Genomic DNA, 21338 nt, shown 5'->3' with positions numbered 1-21338 from the left:
CGGCTTTTCTCCCCAGGCCCTCCTGATTCCTCAATACACCCCTGCTCATCAGAGCCCCATGGTGTGCCTGCTTATGGGAGAGCTCCTCCTGACAGAGCAACCTCCTGGCCCTGGTGTGCCGAGCACTGTCCCAGTGCACGCCAAGGCTCACTGGGGTGTCCCACCAGGCACCCCAACCCTCCTCCTCCCCACACCCCTCGATGTCAGCAAAGAAGCAGCACCTGGGGTGGCGGCAGGGCACTACCCCCCTGCACTGAGACCACCAGAGGCAGCAGGAAGCCAAGGGGCACGCGGAGCTGCAGGGTCCTGAGCTCAAGCGCGCCACGGGGCGGGTTTGGTGCCTACCACGCTGTCGTACTCCTCCAGGGTCTCGCTCTCCCCTGCCGTGCTGCTGAAGCTGCTGGTGCTTGAGGAAGAACGGGAGATGTTTGACCTCCCATTCTCTTTCAGCTTAATAAACGGCCTAGGAAGAAGAGAGGCGAAACAAAACAGAGAGCACATGATGGTCACTCAGAAAGCTGTGTCCTTCAGGCTATGACAGCGGGGACGAACCCTCCTGTGCAGCTCCAGAGCAAAGCAGCTGGCATAGGGACAAAGCCAGCAGGGTGTTTTGGTAAATAACCATTTCCAAGAGCATAGGATAAAGCAGCTGGTCGGTGACACCACCATTAACGTGTGGGTCAGGCTGACTCCCCGGTGGCAGGGAGGGACAGGCACATGGGCCTCTCCAGCTCCCGTGCCGTGAGGGTTTGGGCAACTTCTGTCAAATACCACTCTTTGCTCTTCTTTTTAAAGACAACTATTTTCAGACCATAAAGGAGCTGTGCTCATGAATCACCAGAATTTTTTTTTTCCCTCCCTTAATATCAAACTTATTTGTAGTAAAACCTGGAGACAGTTTTGTCTGACAAAGTCCCGGATGGTCTGTCAGCTACAGGGTGACTTGAGCTATGGTCGGAGGAGGATGGGGCTCCTCCTGGCTCACCTGTCTTTGTTGGGGCATATTTCAGGGGAGCTGGGGTTGGACGAGGTTTCAGATTTCATCTCTTGAGAAGAATGTCCCAAATCTGGTGTCTTCTGGGCTCCAGAAACACTGTCACTAAGGGCACAAAAAGACAGGTTGCATGAGTGATACAAGAGACTTTAAAAGGATGGTCAAATTATACTCCCTAACACCAAATGCTAAACTGTAAGAGTAACAGACACTCTCTGGATACCACCACTTCGATTTAAAAGAGAGGGAAGGGATCCAAGGCACCATTCCCTCAAATATGGCAAAAGCAGCTCTCATTGCTGGCTTGTGTGGAAAGTGTAGGCTGCACCCCAGGCAAGGTCTCCAGCACCCACCAACAGCTTCTCTCATTTAACACACAACAGGGGCTTTTAACCCTAGCGACCAGGGTGATGTCAAACTTACCACCTTGACCTGCTCTCCGCCTGGCTCTCAGACCCCGTGTGCAGGCGAGGGAACAGCCCCGAACGGCGCTTGATGGGGCTCCTGGACTGGTTCTTGGCGGCAGCTGCTGGTACAGGAGGCTGAAAGCACAGAACAGTCCAGGTTGGAGAGCAAAGGCCCTTCCTAGAAACTCATAAGGCTATGAGGAATTATGTTGCCCATAATTCTCAGCCTGCGCATCTAGAAAACACGTAATGCCAGAATTTCTTTTATATCTCCTTTGTACTTTGGGGCTGAAAACCCCAGGAAGTTAGTTTTCCATTCTTCCACAAAACAAACCCAACTTCTACACATCACTCATAAAATCATGCTCTGCTCAAATCTTTTCCTTGCCCTTACATTCGCTGCCTGCGCAGGGGACTGCCAGACGACGTCAGTGCAGTGTCGTGCCAGGCTCGAGAGGGAGGGATGGACAGAGGGACAGTGTGACACATGGCTGCACTCACTGAGAAGGTGGTCTTGGTCACCTCGCCGCTGTTGTGGGCGATGCCCCCACTGAGGCTGCCCGGGATGCCGCCGCCGTGGTGCTTCTTCTGGCTGCCCACCATCGTCTCCATGGAGTGGCTGCGCACCCGGATGGCTCTCTGCAGCGAGGGGACAGGGGAGAGCAGGTCATCACCACCCTGCGGGGTGCTGACCCCAAACCCCCTCCCGAGCCCCGGGTCCCTCTCCAGGCACACTGGAACGTGACCTGCCTGGTCCTTCTCCCCGAGAGCCAGCGCACACCAACAACAATCCCACCAGTAACAGCAGCAGCCATTGCTCCGCACAGCCTGAGGCTGAGCCACGCCTCGGGGAACCACATAGCCAGGACAAGGTCAGGTTTTCCCCCCATGATGCCTGGTGCAAGGGCCAAAGACTGCAGCTACGGGACCAGGAGCGGCAGACATGAGCCCCAGAGCCCTGCCTCCTCTGCGACACCTGGCCGACCTCCCAATCCCCTCAGCAAGAATGTGGTGACCACAGCAGCGTCATAAGCCAGTGTCTGGATGTGCACACCCTGCTGTGATTCTCCCTGGACTCAGAGACGATGGGTCCTGCGAGGAGACTCCTGCCCTGCCTGCACCTCTCCTGCGTGCTGACAGACCTCTCCAACCTGCCCCGAAACATCCCCAGAGCTGGCGACTTCACAGCCTCTTCACAAAAGTACTTCTGTACTTCAGCATGCTTATGCCTGAAAAATATGTTTAGCCTGAACATCTTCTGCTGCCGGTTTGGCGCAGTCACCCCTGTAACGGACCCACAGATGAGCTGCGCAGCATCGTCCCTGCAGCAGCCACGGCGTGGTCACAGACCCTCTCTGCTCCCTTTGGTCTTCATTTCTCCAGACCAAGCAGCCCCCTTCCCTCACTCTTTTCACATCAGTCCCACTCTCCAGAGCTCCAGGCACACTTTCCTCCAGACCACCCTCACCTGGGCCACATCGCTGGGTCTGGGCACAGCTTCCACCCGAGAGCCCAGCTGTGCCCAGGCCTGCCGTGCTCTGTGCCAGCGCTGCAGCCTGCCGTGGCCTCTGCTGCTGCACCCCCACTGCTGGGTGCAGCAAACCAGCGACCACCGCTGCTGCTGCACCAGACCCCTCCTGCAACCCAGCCCCTCGGCCAAAGCGCCCATGGCCCCCTCCCAGCCCAGGCTGAGGGCTGCATTTCCCACACAGCCTTAGACCTCGCTCGCTCAGCAAACCACAGCCTGTTCCCAGCTGCCCGGAAACATCTGTGTCCGTTCTGGCACTGGCTGGTTTTTACAGGAGCAAGACACCCAGCACAAAGCCTCGTTCCCGCTGGCTGTCCTGGAGAGCCGGAGCACTGCCAGAGCTCCACGCACTGAGGGCGCAAGGCACGCCTCACCCGGGCACAGAGCAGAGGTGCCGAGTCCAACCCGCCTCCGCAGCAGAACCCAGAGATGTGTCAGGTCCGGACACGACGGGACTCGCAGCCCCTGCGGAGCTCTCCACATCCCCCGGGAAAGGGCCCACAGCTGGGCTCTGCGAACGTCGGCAGCACAAGCAGGGGAAGAGGACTGCTGTAATCTGTTTTGGCTCCAGCTGTTGCAAGCAGAGCTGCGCATGTGGGGGGCAAAGACCTGTAGATCTGAACACTTTTCCGGTGCTTAAACAGGACCCAAGCTGTTTTTAAAGTCTCCTCTCAGTTGTTGTCCCAAGCACTTACAAATATGACCATGAGATCTTTCGAAAGTCTGGCACACACTATGAAAAGCAGCAGTGAAATGCACAAGTTAAAAAAAAAAAATCCATACTCATATTCTAATTCCTGTAGTCCCCATAGTAATGGGAGCCCAAACCGGACTGTGATGACAGCGTGCCAATCACAGGAAAGTTCTTTTTCACAGCTATTCCCTTTGAATTGCTGCTGCACCACCCGCCGCGCCCTGGCTACCGCTCCTCTGTCCCCTTGAATCCCAGCTCAAGGTAAAGAGATTTTGGAGGAAACAAGCCATCAAGGGCCAGATTTCTGGAGGTGCCTGGCACCATATCAGTGGTGCACAGGCACCAGTTTGCTGCTGGCTCCGGGGGTTACTGAGCTGCAGGCAGACCTGCACCACGGTTAGCAGGAACCGCAGCCCTGAGCTCTCACCGAACCCCCAGAACATGCTGGGGACGGTGGCCACCCAACAACCCGCACAGTCCCCTCCTGCCCATTCAGTAACAAACACCAAGCAAGAGTCCATCAGACCTGATTTATTAGGGTCAGCAATTCAGAACAAAATTTGACAGTGTTTGCAAATAAAAATAAGCAGTTGCTTGCTTTGCTGCCATTAGCGCCGGCAGGCGCTCGTGCCAGGCAGGCAGGAAGGTTCCTGCCTGTGGCTGCCGAGGCTGCAGAGCTCTGCAGGGCATCCCAGCAACCCCTCCCAGGCAGGGCTGGCCAGTGGCTCCTCTCCCCATGGTGGGGAGGAAAAGGCACCCATCTCGCTTGCTCAGAGCCCAGCAGAAAAAAACCTCCGCTTTCCTCGGAGCGGCTGGTCCCCACATCTCCCAGCTGGGGAGGAAAGGGCTGCAGGCTGGGTCACAGGTGTGAAACACCAGGCAAAAAGAAACCGTGGGGATCAGGTCTTGCACCCTTCCAGCCCTCTTATTTGCCGTCTCTCCTCCCTCCCATTTACTCTGACAGCGCACGGTGGAGGACATAAGCTAGGATGCAGCCCAGCAGCGCGGTCCCGAGGCGGCCGGGCAAGCGCAGCCCAGCCCAGACCGCAGAACTCACCACCTGCCCCAGCACACCCTGCAATGCCAAGAGAGCAAAGTACACTTTCTCGTATACAAAAAGCATGCCAAAAAATTATTATTTAACATCAGCTTCTCAGACCCTGAAGTGAACACTGTGGTGTGACTGCCCAGCATCTCAATTTCTGCAACACATCTCATAGCTAAGCAGGGCACACCTGAGCCTCCACCCCCCCCCGTAGTGGGGGCCAGGGTGCTGCTCACCCCTCCTCTGCAGCCGTCGGGTGCAGGATGAGGTGACTCATCTCCTGCCAGCGCCTGTCCCTCTATACCATACAGAAAACTGTGCCTATAAGGTAACTGCAGGTGCTGTCTCCCTACAGCTGCTGCCCGGTGCAGCTCCCCTGCCCGGGATGGTGACAGCCACCCCGCACCAGCACCTGTCCCTGCTGCAGATACAGCTAAAATGGCCTTTGCCCGGCAGAGCCGATGTGCCAGGAGCAGGATGAGGAGAGGCACGGGGAGCTGCACAGGCTGAAGCACGCCCACAGGCGTCACCCATAGCAGGGACACGAAGCCCTGGTTTGGTGGTTCCATTGAACCCCCACCTGTGAGTGCAGCCCGGATTTACATGTGCCAGCCCTTGCCAGCTGCCTCCCCACCACTGCACAGGGGAGCCTCTCCAGAGACTTCTGGCAACAACTCATCCCCAAGACTCTATTGCTGCCCCTCCATTTAGAGGGACGCCCCCCAGCTGGTCACTGTCCCTACCTCCAACAGTTGCTCAGTTTCATCCACCTCATTTTACTTCATTTCTTTTTCTCCTCACCTCTTTTCTGCCAACCCACTCTCCCTTCTCTCCCCTTACACCCCCAGTCCTCCCAGCAGACACCCAGCACTGTTTCCCCTCTCCACACCCAGCACCTCTCATCGTGCCTCCCATTTAACACAACCACCACCTCCCACCCACTTGCTGCGGCAGCTGCCCTCAGTCGTCCTCCTCCCCAGCCCCATCCCGCAGCCTGGGTGGCACGGCGGGGCCGCCAGCAGCCCGGGGACACGAGCAGGACTTGCCCTGCAGCAGCAGAGCCCAACTGCAGGCACAGCCCGCACCAGGGTGCTGGTCCTGGACCGAGACCCCTTCGGAGACACGGCAAATGCCAGAGCAGGCTGGCAGGAGAGGAGGTGCTCCAGGGCTCTGGAGAGGTCACCCTGATGGTGGCACTTGCCAACGCCACAGCCACGTCAACCTGCGCCTGCTCCTGCTTGGACCAGCGCGGGTGGCCACTGGCTGAGCGGGCTCTGGTGATGGCGAGCTCCTACCTCCTCCTGCCTCCCTGCTCTCAGGGGACATCTCTCATGCCCCAACACCACTCATCCACATCTTCCACTAAAATGTGCTTTGCCAGCCCTGGATGCGTTTTAACTCTGCTGTTGGCAAGGGACAGGGCTTTACCTTGAAAGACTCCAGAAAGCCTCCGTGACCCCCATTCTCCAGCTTGTCCTCCTCAGGCCCCAGCCCCAGCATGGTCTGCGTGTGCCCGTGGAGCTCGTCATGAAGGTTGTCCAACAAGGCTGCCCGCGTCCGGTCCTGGGGGAACAAGAACAGGCTCAGCCAGGGGCCCCAAGGGAGGGGGCAGCGGCACCAACCTGCGGGACAGCTGGCTCGTCCCCCCACCAAGGTCACCAGGAACCCCACGGGACACCATGGCCACCAAGTGCACCGAGACACGTGCACACTTTGATCACTTGTCCCTGCAAGGGCTGACCCAGCTCAGCCGGGGAAACATGGCTTTGAGGAGGAATGCTGAGAGCCTCCCTGCGCCCACCGCAGCCTGGGCAGGGACGGGTGCGCAGCGTCACCTCCAGCTTTGCAAACTTGTCCGACTTGCAGCAGGCGTTCTCGGCGTTGATGAGCTTGGTCAGCAGGAACTCCCGGAACTCAGGGCTCTGGGGGGAGAGAGGCAGGGTGGAAAACACCAATCAAAGACTCCGCATACCTCTGGTACCAGTGCTGTACCGACCCAAAACCCGAGCTCACACCACCCTGCAGCCCCCTCCAGATGTGGGAGCATTAGTGGAAGACCCCAGGTGGGCTCAGGGGTGGCTGTCACCCCCACACTGACACAGAGCTGCAGCTGCCGCCTTGCACAGGTTATGCTGTGCGATGGTGCACAGCCTCCCGCCCTACCATAAACCCCATGGGCCTCACTAGAAATCAAAATAAATACATATAAATTCCAGAAGTCATGTTTTCCCTAAGCAAGTGTGTTTGGAAACATCTCAGACGTACACACAGATTTTTATTATTTTTTATGGCTTGGAACATATTTCCCGTCCCATCTCTTACTTTCTGAAATACTGGCGGGCTCGGCAGGGGTGGGCCAAAGGAGGGGACATCTTCCCGGGCTGTGACGGACACCTGCGGAGCCAAGAGAAACATTATTCCTGTGGGTGCAGCAGGGCAGCCCCCAGCGCAAACATCCCTCGCCTGGAGGGCAGCAGGCGCGGGGCAGGCGATGCTCTCCCCAGCCCAGCTCAGCTCAGCCCAGCCGAGGTGCCCCAGGGCCTAAGAGCCAAGGGGCATCCCAGAGCCCTCACCCTGCCGGAGAGGCCGCTCCTCCCCACCCCTCCCCAGTCATCACTCCTGCTTTCACGAGAGGTTAACCATGATCAGCTTTTTACATTTACTTCCCATGAATTCTGTTTCATTTGTGGTTGTAAGCAATATGCTTTCAGTTTGAAAAATTATGTCTTACTGAATCTTTTAATAGAAAACAGAGAGATAACAGGGTTTACGCTACCTGCGCTTGAGCGATGCGTTAGATGAGTATGAGCTGTTCTGAGGCTTATTCAAAACTGAGTAGCATCAAAAATCTTTAGTAAATGAGCATGCTATTATACATACATATATTCTATACACATATGTATGTATACGTACACACTATGTAATAGTGCATAGATAAATATATGTGTGCGTATATATATGTGCATGTTTAATATACACATGCTTACTCCAGTTAGGCATAATACTGACTGTGTCACTGAGCAGACAGGCAGTGCAGCCACTGGGCAGCCGCCCCCAGACCTCAGCCAGAGATGCCAAAGCAAAAATCAGCACGTGCAAGTTGAGGCTGGCCTCACCTTGTACACCGCGTTATCTGCCTCGGGGTTTTCCACCTGCACGACAATGTAGGCGTGCAAGAAGTTGGAGGCGATCATGTCTGGGACAAACGGCGTGTTCTCTTCTTGGAAGATAATTGCCACAATGTCATTGCCAATGTGCCTCTTCCTCTGGAGCTAAGCAGGAAGGGAAAGTGTTTGGTTGGTAAAGCCAGGTGGCTCAGCTCCCTCGGGAGCAAACCTCAGCTCCGGGCGCACGGGCTGCCGCATGCCAGGGAGCCACGCACCGCTGCCCGCACCGCTGCCCACCAGCTGAGGACATCACGGCACTGGGGCTGGTGGCACTGGGCAGGGCAGCGCCAGCGCATCCCGGCTCAGACACTTCTGTGCAAGGAAGCTCATCTCTCTTACTTGCTGTGTATCTCCTTCGGTAAAAGGCAGCTTCGTAGAGACGTGAAACATTATCTCCCTGTCCCTGAACACCGTGTACACAGACTCTGCTCCCGTCTGCCCGTGGCTGACATCCAGACCTCCTCGAAAACTGGAGACGAAGGGAAAGTCGGGGAGAAATGAAGAAACATTAATTGAAAGCTTAGCAGACACCGCCGGCGGCTGTCAGGGGACACGGTGACAGAACAAACCAGCTCATTTATCTCTATCTAGTAGCAAGCAAACAGGAAAGAACAAACCGTGCGTCATGTATTATAGCTAAGCATCATTGTCAGCGGCCTGAAATTCAGGGTGTGCGGCAGAGCCGTGCCAGTCAGCCAGAGCTGACCGCAGCCGTGGGTGCCAGCCACGGGACCGGCGGTGCCGAGCGCTGCCGCGGTGGGCTGCCTGCGCCTGCCAGCCCACGGCCCTCACCAGCACTGGGGGGGTCTCTGCCTGCACCGTGACTGAGCCCGCAACACCAGACAGGGCACGTTTCCATATGAAGCTCCTTTCATTTATAGCCAGATTTTCTCACAACCTCAAAACTGCAGGAAAGGAAGTTTTTCTCTCTTGGCAGCTCCAATTTTTTTTTGAAAACTCCCCCAGCTTTGAAAAACAAGCCAAAGCTATATTTGCTTCTGCTCTGTACATCCCGCTCATGAGTGAGATGAATTCTGTTCTCGCATGGTAGATATTTTTACATACGACATGGTCTCTCGTTAAATGTGTTTGTAAAATCATTCCTTTTATTTAACTCACCCTTTGAAGTCCTGGAGTGTTATGGTGTCCCCTAGAAAACTTAAGAAGTTCTTGAAGGCAGTGCTCTCTTCATTATTGCCAAACAACTCCTCCTCTTGGGTCTACAAAACACAGGGCACATCTTCTGAGAGCCCCAGCCCTGCCTGCTTCCAGCAGCCAGCCCGTCTGGGCTGTGCAGCACCTGCCAAGCCAGCTCCCAGCTGAACGAGGAAGATCTGGCCATGGCTCCACCACCACAGTGACGGTGTGAGGGAGCTGCAGAGGCCCCCATGCACGGCCAAAGCCACCACCCCGAGTGGCAGCCACACACTGGGACAACCCTGCGCCCTCGGGGACCCCCCAGCGCTCCTCTGTCGTGCTACCGATGCTATGGACACACCGACCTCGGGCACCACTAACGTGAAAGGTCCCTTTGAAATGCGCCTTCTGCTTGTCACCCTGCTCTGAGCATCTTCTTAAAATCAAACCTTGCTATCAACAAAAGTGCCACAGCAACAGAGAAATGAACCTGTCCTGTCCCAGCTCTAACAGCAGCTTCTGCTGAGGCCACCCCTCCCTGCCCACCCATGTCCTGCCACCTCCTGCCCCAGATGCACCCCCCCGGGGCCACGACCAGCACCTCATCCCTAGGGTGCCACGCACAGCCGCAGGCTGCTCCTGCCTCTGCCCCCCAGCTGGCACCACCACGCTCGGCCACGGGCACCGGCCGTGGGCCAGTCACAGCCCACCCAGCCACCAAGGTACCCAAAGGTAAGGCTGCTGAGGGTGACTTCTGACCAAAAGCAGCAGACTTTAGGATAACGTACAGGAAATACCAAAATGCAAATTAATCCTTCATTGGAAAATCCAAGTCTTAATCATCCGTGCGCTATATTTCAAAACAATGAGACCTTAATTATGGGCTTGCATGAGTTACTCAATCCAAAATAAAATGCAGTATGTAAAGATAATTAGAGTGCCTGTCAGAATAATCTTTGGTGAGTTATAAGACTCAGCTGCTCTGTGTTCCCCATCCGGAGTTCCTTGGCTAATGACAGCATTTTTAGCAAACACACATCTTCATAGCCCACAGTCCTCCAAGACAAATGTAACCGTTACACTGTCTAAACATATATCTGATTAAAATACCATGCCTGCTAAAATCCATTTTCACATCCACTTTTCCCTACAGCAGCTTGTGGGCTGATTTCCATACTGAATTCTTTCAGTCACATCATTTTTTAATGAGTCAGGGAAACATCTGAGCAATAAGAAATGCATTATTAGTGAGGACACCCAGTAACACAATGTGTTGCACGTGACAGAATGAACTGCAGGGCTGAATTTCAGCTCCAGGGGTCCCACATTTGCAAAACGCAGGGCTCTGGCAAGCGTGGATGTGCTCCATGGGAACAGCACAGGGATAACTCACCTGCCTGAACTTCTGATAGATCACACCGAACTTGAATGTGTTGTTGACCTCATGTTCATCATAAGACACTATCATCTGGGATGCCTGCAGTAAAACAAAATACAAATTATTTCATTTGGTAGTTCAAAACACGACATCCAGAAGAGCAAACCCTGCTTGGCGCACGCTGCTGGCCGGGCCCACGGCTCGGCTTGGCGCGCTCGCCACGGCCTGCGATACGGCTCCTCGTGGTGGGCAGCGGGGACAGCCTGCCAGAGCTGCAGCGGGGAACGGCAGTGGCAGGGCAGCGCCCGAGGGAGCGGGAAGGGAGCAGAAGCTAAATTTCCACATAATTAAACAAGGCTTTCAATAGTGTCCCCAGTTTTTATTATCAGCATCCCCGCAGCCTCCGCCGCTGAGAGTCCACCTGGGTGCCCGTGGGCTTCGGGCGGGCACAAGCTGCGGCCCCAGCGCCCAGGTGTGGAGGGGGGCATGGGGAGCACCAAACTCTCACAGGTTTTCCAGGGGAAGTTTGGGGCCCTTTGGTTGCAGATAACAGCAGTTGTCACAGCACCCCAGCTCTAGGGTCCCAGCCTCACTCTGTGGGGACCCTGTCAGAGATGTTCGCCTTCAACTGGGCATCGGCTGTTCTCAAACTTCCAGACAAGGGCTTGACAGCAACACCAATAATGACAAAGGATGAATGAAATCAGTTTGGCCCTGGCTACATCAAAGGGTGGTGAAACTGTCTTACAACTTAACTGCTGTGCCTGCCACAGAAAAGGTCTCCCACATAAAAGGTACTTGAAAATGATGGATTTGCTTTGTAACTTCCCAGGAGTGGGTCTCTATGGCAGCACAAGAGCACACAGGAGGAGTGATCCTGGAGCGGGTAATGAGTCAGTTCCAGGCTGTCACCAGTGGGGATTGCCACTTGGATTAAAACACTCCATCCCCCGCAATGACCCACCCGCCTCTGCAACTCTTATTGCACAGTTTCTCAAGCACAGCCTCAACCCGTCTCACCGGGTTTCAAGCAAACCTTAAGGCATCAAACCAAGACCCAGGTTGGTTTTACACCCCACAGACAGTCGCCTTTCCTTCCTTCCCCATAATCTGAGGGCAGATTAATACCAAAGTGTCATCAATCCTTGGTGGCCGGTTGACAGACCGAGTCGATGGCATGCACACGCCATCAGATGGCCGTTAGCTGACCCGCTGCCCGCGCACGCATGGCACGCCACCGCTGCACTGCTCACAGCCCCTTTGCAGGCAGGTACAAGGGTAGAGAGCTAGAAAGATGCAGTACAAACACCCATCCTCTGTATCAAAATAGCCATTGGGTCTTGGAGAAAAGGGAAGAAATAACTCTGTCTGACCTTCTCTGCCTAATACACAACCGACTTGGGGTAAGTTACCTCACCTTGGGGTACAGAACCGGGTTAAACTTCAGCCCAGAGGCATCATCGCAGAAGGCCTGTGGGCAAGCGGAAAGAGCAGTCAGTACTGGGTCCCTGGGCACACAGAACAGACACCCCTGTCCTGCTGAAACTCCATGGCAAGGCTGTGAATGTCTCAGAAAGGAGCCAAATCCTGCCGCCAATTGCAGGAGCTCCCCATTTCTCATCCTCTCATTGGGATGCCCTGTGGCCTGGCCAGCACCCGACTGAGGATGCAACTCCCAGGTCTCTCCATGGGTCAAAGGTGCTGCCACCTCCTCACCTCTTCCCCCAGATATCAACTAGTGACCTGCCCAGGATCAGTGGGAAATGAACAGTGAGGCCAGCGCATACCACCACCCGCCAAGCGCCCCTGGGCCTGAGAGCCCAGGGGCTGCTGCCCAACACTGCCCAAGGCGCAGCAGCATGAGCTTTGCTGCAGTTATCCCAGCCCAGCCTGGCATCTTACCTTTGCAATCTGGGGGATACTAGGGAGCTTGCTAAATCCTGCCAGGGGGATCCTTTCATGCAACGTCTTCACTTTGGACCTAGCAAAAGAAACGAGCAGCCATCAGGGACTGTCTAAGGCAAAGAGGCACTGGCTGCAGCCCCCGGCTCACCAGCCCTGTGGCATGCACGTAGCGACGCCCCACCGGCTGTTGGGAAACAATGTTCTGCCAAATTTATTGGGCCTGGTTAGTAAGCAAACACTTGATTTGTCTTCTCGTCTCAGCAGTTCTTAAAATATTCATAGTTTGGAGGGAAATGACACAATGGTTCAGACACTCTGGGTCTTGACAGCTTACAGAGGGATGGTGATAGATGTGAAACAGCAAAAGGATGATGCCGCTGCTTCCCGTCCCACCCCAAGCTCCACCGTGTGCAACATCCTGCATGTTGCCAGCCCAGCTCTAGCATTTACAGTAGAAACAAAACAAGGGACTCCCAGGGAGAAAATATTTTGTTAAACAAAGCTTTCCTTTTTTTTTCCCCCCATACCTGAGTATAATCCTTAAATATTCCGTGCCATCTGCCTCTTCACACTTAATAGAAAGGATCAGATTTCCAAGACTGCTGGCTGTACAATAAAAATTTAAATGATCCTAAAAATAGAAAACAGTGTGTTAGCAGTGGGGGAGGCAGCTCGATGATGGCAAGGGCACTGCCCCCTGCTCTGGCCACAAACAGAGGACTCGCCTGCCACCCCAACACCCTCCCACCCCTCGGGGACACACACATGCACCCGCTCCTCACCGGGACCGAGGCTTTAATCCCTCTGCCCGTGGACTTTAGCACTCTGCTCTCAGCTTTGTTCAGAGGGAGAAAGAGGATTACAAGACTGTGAGCAAGAGGGCAGGCAGGGGCGGCTGCCGTGCTGGGTCCCCCGAGCCCCTGGCCCCCGCAGACAGGGCAGGCTCAGAGCCGGTAGGCCCAGCCGGTGTCCGGGGGGGGCCCTGCCAGGTGCAGGGGCTGGGGGCAAAGGCTCTGCGCATGGTTAACCCGCCAGTCTCCTCCTCTCCTTGCAGAGAGGGAAGTTGCAAAATTTGCCCATTTTGCTCACAATTTTAGAATTTCTTTTTTTCCTGGGGGGGTGGTGCAATTTTCAGCCAACTGCTCGTCCCCTGCAGCAGGGGCACCCACCTTCCCCAGGAAATGTTTCCTGTAGGCTCTGGCCTCTCCTTTGCACTCCAGCTTGTAGCCATAGGTGCTGGGGCTGAGGTTCTCCTCCTCCTCCTCGCAGATGCTGCTGTCGGACGAGGTGGGTGTACCGAGGTTTTCCGGGTCTTCGATCCAGTATCCCCCAAACTGGGGCAGGATGATCAGTGGGTACGGGCTGCCCTTCTCTAGGATCTGCAGGGATATGTGCCCGTGAGGGGTCAGGCGGGATGGGGTGTGGATGTGGGCTGTAGGGGCTTGTCACCCCACTGCCCCTCCCTGCAGCAGTCCCCTGCCCCAGCACCATATGAGGCAAATTCAGCCCCTCCCTCCTGGAAGAGGGGATATGCTCCCAAGTAAAAACAGAAACCACAAAGGTGGGGAGGGGAAACATGTTTTGTGCAGCTCCCCTCAGAAACAGGCCCTCTGTCAGTTCCCCTGTTATCAGCAATTTTGGAAATGCATTCCCCTGAAGGCACTCAGGGTGGTCCAGAGCACCCACCTCATCAATGCTGGGGTACGGGATGTAGTCTTCCTGGAAAAAGGAATCAAAACACCACGTGTGACCATCTGTTCCCCACCAACCATCCCTTAAGATCATAGCCCTGCACATTCAAGCCGGGGACCGCGTTCAGCCGCCCGCTGCACAGGTCCCTCCCACGCCCATGCCCTGTGTGATGCTCATACTGGGCAAGGCTGCCGTGCGTGGCGATGGGCGCAAGCCCCAGGAGCGGTGCCACACACTGCCCGTGGCTGGTGGACCAGCACCGTGCCAGCCCAGCTGAGACCCTGGGACATGGTGCGGGAACCCCTCCCTGCTCTGGGTCTGTAAAAAAGCACTGCAGCCAGGTAAGCCCTTTTCCAAAGGGGTCTCCACCATCGGTGTAAGCTTCTCAGCTCTACAGCAGAACCCAACTATTTTACACAGCTCACTGCTGAGATACACAGGTTTAGACATAAAGCCGGATTAGGGATTTACAGGCACCACTCTCTCATCTTTGCAATTCAATCAATGCCTTGTTTTTAGATAACATTTAAATCCTATTCAGTCCTCTGAGTGACTGTCTTTGACAATACACATTAAAGCCCTGAGGTAAGGGCGGGGGACACTTGAAGACAACCATGCAAGAAACAAAATTCAACCAACCTTATGTTTTTGGCTTCCAGCCCTCTGTTCTTCAAGTTTTGGTGCCTGTTTGGAACAAAACAAATAGAACAAATAATTAAGATATTTTCAACAACACAGATGAAATCACAAGGGTGTTTTGCTACACAGAACTCACTCTGACACAAGTAGCATTAAAGAAGGGGTTTTTTTTGCCACAGACAAGACAGGCAGAGCTGCCATTAGACCCCGTCATAACACAGTGAAAATGGGTGACGGGTATGTGGTAGGACAAAACCTGGGACACAGCGACACCACACTGAAAATGTCTAAATGTGAGGCCAGCACAGCACCAAACACAAAATGCCCCATATCCCACCCTAGCTTCATCTTAATTTCTCTGGGATGGGCTCGTAACGGAGATGCCTGCACTGCCTTCCTGCAGAGCAGGGACACAGCCCCAGCGGGTGGCAGGGTGACGGCCCCGGCTGTCTCACAGTGTCTGTCTCAGGCAGGAGCTTGGGGACAGCAAACCCTGCTCGTAATCGCCTGTGCTCTGCTGGGGGAGCATCGTGCGTCCCGGCATCAGGGGCGAGCACCACCTGCCTGCACCCCTCCTGCAGGGACAACGCACATGCCAGGGGACACCCTGGTCCCCCGACCCTCCTCCTTGGGCAGATGCTGATGCAGTTTAGTGTGGGACAAGAGAATGCCTTGCCCTGACCCAAGGGGCACTGAGACAGTGCTTGACACAGCCGTGCTCTGCACCAGAGCCTGCAGTTTGGGAAGACAGGCGGTGGTGTGCTGACTTTACCAGGGAGCAACAGGACCACGTCTCACAGCATGTGCACCTAAACCTCCTTTTGCAAAACTGCTCGGGGCAATGCAGAATAACCTTGGAGGAAGATGCTGCCAAAACCACTGGTCTCCCCCAGGAGCACTGGGGCGTTTCTGTGCAGCTTTCTTCTGCACGGTTGGAGCTGGGAAGCGCCTGCTGTGCCCTCTCTAAGCAGGGCTCACACAGCGCTGGTGACTTCAGCAACAACTCAAAACCTGTTATGATCATACAAGGCCTCCCAGCACGTTTAATGTACAAGGTGCTGTGGGATCTCTGTCCTTGCAGCCTCTCTGCTGGGTGAGGAACATCCTGCATTACTGGCATGCTGCTCACCTGCATTTTTTCCAGCATTTCGAAGAATTCTGCAGACTGAAAAAGAAAAGAAGGAATTCTTCTGTTCAATTAAAGCAGACACGATGTGAACCAGCCCAAGCCATGTCCAGGCAGGGACACCAAACCCCTACCCCATACTGGGCATTCTGGATCTGGCCCTCCACAGGAACAGAAAGAAGACACTCTATCCATAACCGATGGCATGTAGCTCCGAGACGTCCCACCCAGCCCACAGCCAGGCAGGAACAGAGCCCCGCAGCCGCCCTGGGCTCCCAGGGCCAGTGGCCATCCCACACCAAGTGCCCCTGCCAGAGCCATGGGCAGCGCACAGAGCAGTGAGCGGTGGCGGCTCCCCACCTCCGTAACTCCTCCTGCTCTGCATTTTGTTTCCAAAAAGAAGATGGACTGAGTGACACTGTGGACACTTGTCCCACTCCCCAGCCATGGCAGCTCGTGTCCAGCCTGATTCAGAGCTCGGGCTTCACTGCTGCGGTTCACCACCGCCAATAACATTCAGCCCCTACAATTTCCCAGCCTGCTCTGTGTATAGTTTGACAATGGCTCCTTAGTCATTTATTTTTCTAATCACAGCAGTGTTGGCACCATCAGCTGGTCAATCTCTTTGGGTTCCCTTTTTTCCCTGGGTGTTTTCTCAGGTCTCTAAGGTCTGTGTTTCCCAGCTCTGTGCAGTGGTGACACAGGCTAGAGATGCCAAAGGGACAACGGAGCCACGGGTGCAGTCCTGTCCTGCAGGGCACAGGACAGCCTGGCAGGAGCAAGGGAAGGAGAGCTCCAGCTGCAGCCATGCCTGGCCATGTGCTGCTCGCTTCTGCGCAGCAGGTGCTGGATCTCAGGGATCAGGCAGGGAGAAAATCCTGATGGCTGCCAAGTGCCACGGGGCACCCGGCAGGGCTGCAGGCGTGGGGCTTACTGAGGACACGGGGCAGAGCTGGTCCTGCTGTGAACAGAGGAATGGGGTGCATGTGCCCTGGCCCCCCATGGTCCTCCTGCTGCTTTGCAGGGCCTCTGGAAGGAGGAGGACTGTGCACACAAACCAGCAGCAAAAAACTTTCCTTTTGAAATGAAACAGGCCCAGACTGATTGATCCAAGAAAGCAAATAAATAAATACTTTTGCAAATGAGACACCTTACAGCAGCCCTCCCCACATCCCTTACCTTGCAAGGTGTAAGCCCTCAGCTCTGCTTTTCACCTGCTGCAGAAACGCCAGCAGTGCCACTGCCGGCAGGGCCGGGTGCCCCGGTGCGGGGTTAATGGCCTACTTGCCAAATGAACTAAAGAGATTAGCTGAGCCCCAGGGTCTGATTAAAAATCCTGTGTGGCTCCTCTGGAGAGGAGCCCAACCCTGCAGCCTGGGAGCTCATCCTGCTCCCCCAGCACACTGCTGTCTGGCTCGCAGCCTGCTGCCTCCCTCCCCAGCCGTGCTGATGCCCCACGGCTTTGCAGCCCTGCGAGCATCCCAAGTCGCTGCAGCGCACACGGGGCACATGGGGCATGCGGCTCCTGCACCTTCGGAAACACTTAATGCAGGGAGCTCAGGAACAAAAACCCAGACCAGGAAGAGACCATCGCCACCTCTCATCTGTCCTGCTCAGCCGTGCTTTCCCTTGGGCAAGGGGGGACTTCAGGAACCCTGTTCCTGCCCTGATCTACCTGCGCCGCCCAAAGGGCCCCCAGTCCTGGCAGCAGCCAGCGCACTGCTGAGCTGCTTTGGGGCTCAGCAAGCACCGGCCGCCTTTCCCACTTGGTCCTGCCATGGTGTTCAGATGTAGCAGACACGGGTTTGACCTGAGCAGCGGGCACGGGACATGGCCCCACCAACACACACAGCTATGGGAAAATCAGTGCTCCACCAGCACCAGCCTCCCGACTCGCCGGGCACCTGTGGGGTCACACCTTCGGCACAGCAACCGCTGAACCTCAGCTGGGTGATCCTGATCCCTCGTCTGGCTTTTCCTGCTCTTAAGCACATGAAAATATATTATCTAGTTAATCTATGGCTGTAAATGTTGGGGCACTCCCAGTAAACTAGTAAGTAGTTTTTCTGGAGACATGAAGCAGCAGCCCTGTCCCTCCTCTCCCCTAACCTGTTTGCTCCCGGCTACCTGCCATGCTCCAGCCGCGGCAGATGGGCTCACGGCTCGTATGGCAGAGGAGAGGCCGGGGCCATGGCAGACGGTGCTGGCCCAGGAGGGAGAGCAGAAAGTGGGATCGGCAGCTCTGATGCTGCCGGCTATCAGAAACAGTTTGCAGAAGAGGAATGTGAGATCTGGGGCAGAAGGGCCCATGAGTTTTGGTGAGCTCTTAGAATAGACCGAATTTCTCGAAAGACCAAAAAACAGAGGAGGTGATGATGAAATGAAAATCAAAGAACAAAGGAAAACCTCAGTGAGATTTTCTATTAATGTGTGTGGCAAGCAAAGGTTAGTTTTACAGCACGAGCAGCCTAGTGACCCCAGTGACACCAGCTGGGACCAAGGAAAGACACTGCCAACACAGGTGGGAACTGCTGTGGCTCAGAAGCAGCCCTGGCCATGTTTCTAGCTTCAGACTATGCCCCGTTTTAATCTACTGCAACTATGGGAGACAGAGCGAACCCTGGGCTCAGAAGAGCTCTGTGCCCAAAGCTGGGAACACTTTAAAAAGGCTTTTCCTTATTTTGAGCTCGATTTAGATTCTGGTTTATCTTCAGGCCTCTGTAATGGACAAATGCTCTTTGAGTCAATTAAAGTAGTTTCCAGGTCCCACTCTGCCAGCAGCCAGACCCAGAGAAGCAAACCACACAGCAGCACTGGATCCACCTGCTAAAGCAAGTTCCAGCAGAAAATGCATGCATGTATTTAATAAAGCAGACAGCAGTCTGTACCCTTTAGGGATTTATGCATACTTGATGCCAAGGTTTACTGGGCCACGAATATTTTGGTAATTATAGGGGAGACAATCACAGCTTTGTGATGCCCAGCAGAAAGCAATGTCCCCTGCCATGGGCCCGGCAGGCAGGAAAGGTTTCGCTCACCCCGCTTGGGTCGCTGAGACTGTCCACTCCAAACTAAGCCTACACCTGCTTCTCAAATGCAACCAAAGGCATCACCAGAGCAGACAGCCGTTTCCTCTGTCACCTTCAGCAGGACAAACCTGCCCAGTAGCTTGTCCTAATGACCTCAGAAATGCAAAATACTCAACCCAAAACGGTATAGTTGTTATTCCTTTCCTGCTCACGTGCCCTCACCCCTCACCACTGAGCATGCCACACTGGCAGCGTGAGAGGGGATGTACAGTCATAGCCCAGTGCTTCAGCACAGGAAAGTACATGGTTTCTCTGTCAGCACCAGGCAAGAGAGCAGGTCCGAAGCTGAGCTGACTGGAGCACACAGTGTCTGTTCAAGCACCCCATCACCCCAGGGGGTGAGTTTAGGGAGCAGGTACCTGCGAATGAGGAGGGCTCAGAGCAGAAGCTGCAGTGCAGCCAGTAAGTGCCCGCTTTGAAGGTTTCTGAAGAAAATGAGACCCAGAAAGAAAACCTTGCGCCAGGCAGGAGCCGCCGAGGATGGAGCACAGTGGGGCAGAGCTCTGCCCAGCACCCCTCCCCAGCAAACCACCACGGGTCGCACAGAACTCACCAGCAGGCCCCGTAAGAAATCCATCATCTTCCTGGCATCACACCCCTCTCCGCATCAGCCACACAGCCACGGCTGCTGCCACAACCAGACTTCCTCATGGGTGCGTGGCGAGCGTGGCGGCGGCCAAGTGCCAGCCCAGCCATCCCTCCCCAGCCCCGACACCTCCCTTCGTTAATGTTTCTCCAAGACAGTGGCGCAGCAGGACTGCTGCTTTGTTATTTCAAAGGGTGGCTCCCCTGGGAGGTAAAGTGCCCCAAACAGGTTGGGCAGGAAGCCGGTGAGCGTTTGCAGGGGACAGGCAGACTCCTGCCCTCTGCTTGGCTCCTGCCAGGGTGCATCACCCCTCAGTGGGATGCACGGCCCCTCGGCGGGATGCATCACCCCTCAGCGGGAGGCATCGCCCTTCAGCGGGAGGCACAGCCCCTCGGCAGGATACACGGCCCCACAAGGGATGCGTGGCAACCCTTGGGAGGGCACTCGCATGGGAGAGCTGCATCAGGAACAAGGCACTGGGCAGAAGGCATAAAATCCGACCTCTCCAGCTGGAAATCTGTATGCACAAAAAAGCCACAGCCCTTCCAAAGGACCTGAACAAATCCCAGCCTTAAATTCTCTCAGAGTCAACTCAGGCCAACCCAACCTGCTGACCCAGGAGCCTCAGAGTAAGCACCAGCACCAACAAGGCCTTCTCGTCCCAAAACCGCCCAAGCAGGAGGCAGGACACAATTGCTTTGGCCAAAATTGCTTTGGCCAAAACTGCTGGGCACAGGCACAGGCAGTCCCAGCTGCCAGGGGCTCATGCCTGTCCCTGCTCCCACTGCCCGTACCTACCCCTTGTCACTCCTCATGACACTAAGTCTTGCAGAGGTCTCTGGGAAGCACCTTAAAGTCTACCAAGAGCCGGACAGAGCAGGATGAACACTGAGGATATCGATTCAACACACGCATGCTGCGCAGCATCTCATCGAGGTTCAGCTACACCAGCGCTGAGCCACCGCCCAGCATCCCCTGCACTGACCGCAATGGTCAGGGGACTGAGCAACATCTCCAGAAGGACCAGATCCCTGGCTCCCAACCACAAAGTCACCCCAGATTTCCCTTCATCAAGCTGATAACTCCTTAATCCCTGACATCTCCTCCCCCAGCCTTCTCCAGTTCCGTCTCTTAAATGCCAGCAAATACATACCCAGCCCCTGCCTTTCAAGAGCTGACGGCAGTTGAGACCAAAGAGGCAGCAGGGACACAGGGAAGCTCCAAACAAGCGGACACACAAACAAAACCCAATGGCCCACAGACAGCCCCCGGCCTGAAGACAAATGGGGCTATTCCTGTTTAGCACTTCTCGAGCTCCCTGAGCCTGGCAAAGACGAAGGATCCTCTTCTGCTGCTGCCTGGCCAGGGTGCCAGCAGAGGCAGCCATCACCGCAGCAGCTCTGCCATCACCAGCGCCGCAGGGACTGAGTGATGGAGGGAGGGACCACGTGCCACAGACTCCCAGCTCTGCCTCTCCTTTCTGAAAGGACAACCTGTGCCATCTGCAAAAGATTCTGGAGCCCTTTAATCCTGCTGTAAAGCAGAACAAGTCAGTAATCGCCTTTTAATTGCTTTAATTACATTTATTATAAAAATGAAGAACCAGCAGTGAAACAAGCAGCCTCCAGCCTTGTTGTGGAGACCGGTCCCATGGCGCGTCCTCAGCCAAAGCCACTGCCAGCCTCTCGCCCAGCCACAGCACCCACAGTGAGATGGAACAATGCGGCTTGCAATGCGAGAAGGAATGGCCATCTTTGAGATGCATGAAGAAAAAAACTCAGCGTGTGCTTTGGAGGCGCTTACATTACCTGAAGCATATGGAGTAGCATCTACACCCTTTTTCCATGCCAGGTTTTCCATAGGATTCTGCGCCAAGTTTCCCATGCTGAGGGAAACCTTGTGCTGAAGTCTAAGCATCATTGAAGAGCCTGACTTCCCACTGCCCCTCATT

The 21338-nt window shown here is 55.3% G+C and overlaps 1 protein-coding gene across 8 annotated transcripts in view; it reads right to left on the bottom strand.

The window, feature by feature from the left end:
• The window catches only part of RAP1GAP2 (RAP1 GTPase activating protein 2), a 79720-nt gene that overhangs the window by 6808 nt on the left and 51574 nt on the right, over window positions 1-21338 (bottom strand). For 7 of the 8 annotated variants that reach the window (XM_064467705.1, XM_064467709.1, XM_064467703.1 and 4 more), the window contains 18 exons: window positions 15716-15751; window positions 14587-14631; window positions 13942-13974; window positions 13425-13634; window positions 12783-12886; window positions 12253-12331; window positions 11768-11821; window positions 10366-10449; window positions 8955-9055; window positions 8175-8304; window positions 7785-7940; window positions 6991-7062; window positions 6504-6590; window positions 6097-6231; window positions 1903-2040; window positions 1418-1536; window positions 986-1099; window positions 346-463 (listed from right to left, as the gene is read on the bottom strand). In XM_064467705.1, coding sequence (XP_064323775.1) covers window positions 346-463; window positions 986-1099; window positions 1418-1536; window positions 1903-2040; window positions 6097-6231; window positions 6504-6590; window positions 6991-7062; window positions 7785-7940; window positions 8175-8304; window positions 8955-9055; window positions 10366-10449; window positions 11768-11821; window positions 12253-12331; window positions 12783-12886; window positions 13425-13634; window positions 13942-13974; window positions 14587-14631; window positions 15716-15751 — 1815 coding nt within the window. Of the gene's footprint in view, window positions 1-345; window positions 464-985; window positions 1100-1417; window positions 1537-1902; window positions 2041-6096; window positions 6232-6503; window positions 6591-6990; window positions 7063-7784; window positions 7941-8174; window positions 8305-8954; window positions 9056-10365; window positions 10450-11767; window positions 11822-12252; window positions 12332-12782; window positions 12887-13424; window positions 13635-13941; window positions 13975-14586; window positions 14632-15715; window positions 15752-19354; window positions 19520-21338 lie in introns of those variants that run through there. The other variant, XM_064467710.1, reaches the window with a different exon arrangement.

The sequence above is a fragment of the Phalacrocorax carbo genome, chromosome 17, assembly GCF_963921805.1.
Source record: "Phalacrocorax carbo chromosome 17, bPhaCar2.1, whole genome shotgun sequence".
In the NCBI taxonomy this organism is placed as follows: domain Eukaryota; kingdom Metazoa; phylum Chordata; class Aves; order Suliformes; family Phalacrocoracidae; genus Phalacrocorax; species Phalacrocorax carbo.
The sequence above is the reverse complement of the archived record's forward strand: the minus strand, read 5'-3'. Positions and strand labels throughout refer to the sequence as shown.